General features: G+C 54.3%; 1 protein-coding gene across 1 annotated transcript; it reads right to left on the reverse strand.

Annotated features, from left to right (window-relative positions):
* Positions 1–310: 310 nt before the first annotated feature.
* Aspvir_009240 (lytic polysaccharide monooxygenase auxiliary activity family 9 protein) lies at positions 311–1,189 on the reverse strand (the record flags this gene model as incomplete). Its single annotated transcript, XM_043272389.1, has 3 exons — positions 311–500; positions 558–801; positions 859–1,189. The coding sequence occupies 3 exons, from the start codon at positions 1,187–1,189 to the stop codon at positions 311–313; spliced, it is 765 nt and encodes a 254-aa protein (XP_043128324.1).
* Between the last annotated feature and the right edge of the window lie 280 nt (positions 1,190–1,469).

A 1,469-nucleotide genomic window follows, 5' to 3' on the forward strand; every position in this document is an offset into this window, starting at 1 on the left:
GATCTGACCTGATCAAGGATAGCGCACTCGAAATACGTTCTCTGGGTCCCGATTACGTGCACAACTTTCAAATAGATAAGGACCGACTGATTTAAATTGCAAGTGGATGATCGATAAATACATCACCAGCAGAATCGAAGCAGACACTGTCCATCCATGGCCTCCGCTCCACACCCCTTCCATGAGAGGAATACTCTCGCATCAGCAGGCTGTCGCCCATTCAGTTCTGGGCAACACACTGGCTGGTGATCTGCACCACAGTCAGAGTAGAGGAGGACGCAGCAGAGCTCACAGCAACGGACGCGGTGCCTCAGCTGACTCCCTTCCACACGTCATCCCCAATAGGCGTGTCCAGAATATCCGTCTCTACCTTGTCCGCAGAGTCTGTCCAGAGGTTGAGACCGTTGAAAAGCGTCATGCTGTCGTTGTAAATACCGGGAATCTGGTACGTCAGGCTCGAGGCCCCGCTGCCGGAGCCGGTGACCTTGACTTGGGCGCAGCTGTGCCGGTCACGTTAGAAAGCTTGTTTAGGCGGGGAAGTCATGATCCAAGCTCACCTGTAGAAGAACTCGGCCTCGTTGCTTTGCGCGCCATGAAGACCCACATGTTCAGCACGAACGAGATACTCACCGGCGGGAGTCGCTTCGGGGATCTGGAACTCAAACTCCGACATGCCGTAGGTGCACCAGGCACCCTTGGTGAGGTCGCCACTCTCATCACACAGGGTCTTTTCCCAGATCTTGAACCATTCGCCATCGCCTTCATACTCCTGGACATTTCCAGTTGGCGCCTTGGACATATCTGTGGGGAAAGTCTCGTTAGCATCAATATGATATCCGCAGGAAAGGGCAACCGTACAAACTTGGCCTGGTCCGGGATGCGCAATCGTGCCGTCGTAGAAGAGCTTCATCGCGATCGTATCGCCGGCCGCGACCTCTGCAACCTCGGTCTTGGCGGCGTTGCTGAACGAGCCCAGGTTACAGCGGAAATCGCTGTCACTGGGGGTCAGATTGTCGTAAGTGGAGGTCCACTTGGTGGGCATGTAGCATTCACTCCGAGTCGTCTGCCGAATGTACTGCCAGTCCTGCGACTCCTCGCCGTTCAGCACGAGTTTGCTGAAGATGTAGTGCGCAGTAGCAGGGCGAGCCAGCGCCGCCGTCAGGGCAACTACCGTGGGAATGTACTTCATTGCGATTCACAGTGGTCAACTCTAGCGAAGGAAGCTTGAAATGAGAGAGATTATATATGTGCGCCGGGCAACCTGTCCGAGTAATTATCTCCGAGCTCCGTGGCCTCTTTTCTATCCTGCTCTGACGCCCCACCAGTCTATAACCCAGACCAGCGGGCTGTTTCAAAATGGACGATTGTCGCGGCTATATGAACCATCCCACTTTCTCAATCGGTCTCACTAATAACCACCTCGAGAATGTCTAGTCTATGCATCGGCCTTGGGCAGACATCAGTTCACT

This window comes from Aspergillus viridinutans, assembly GCF_018404265.1.
Source record: "Aspergillus viridinutans IFM 47045 DNA, scaffold_8, whole genome shotgun sequence".
In the NCBI taxonomy this organism is placed as follows: domain Eukaryota; kingdom Fungi; phylum Ascomycota; class Eurotiomycetes; order Eurotiales; family Aspergillaceae; genus Aspergillus; species Aspergillus viridinutans.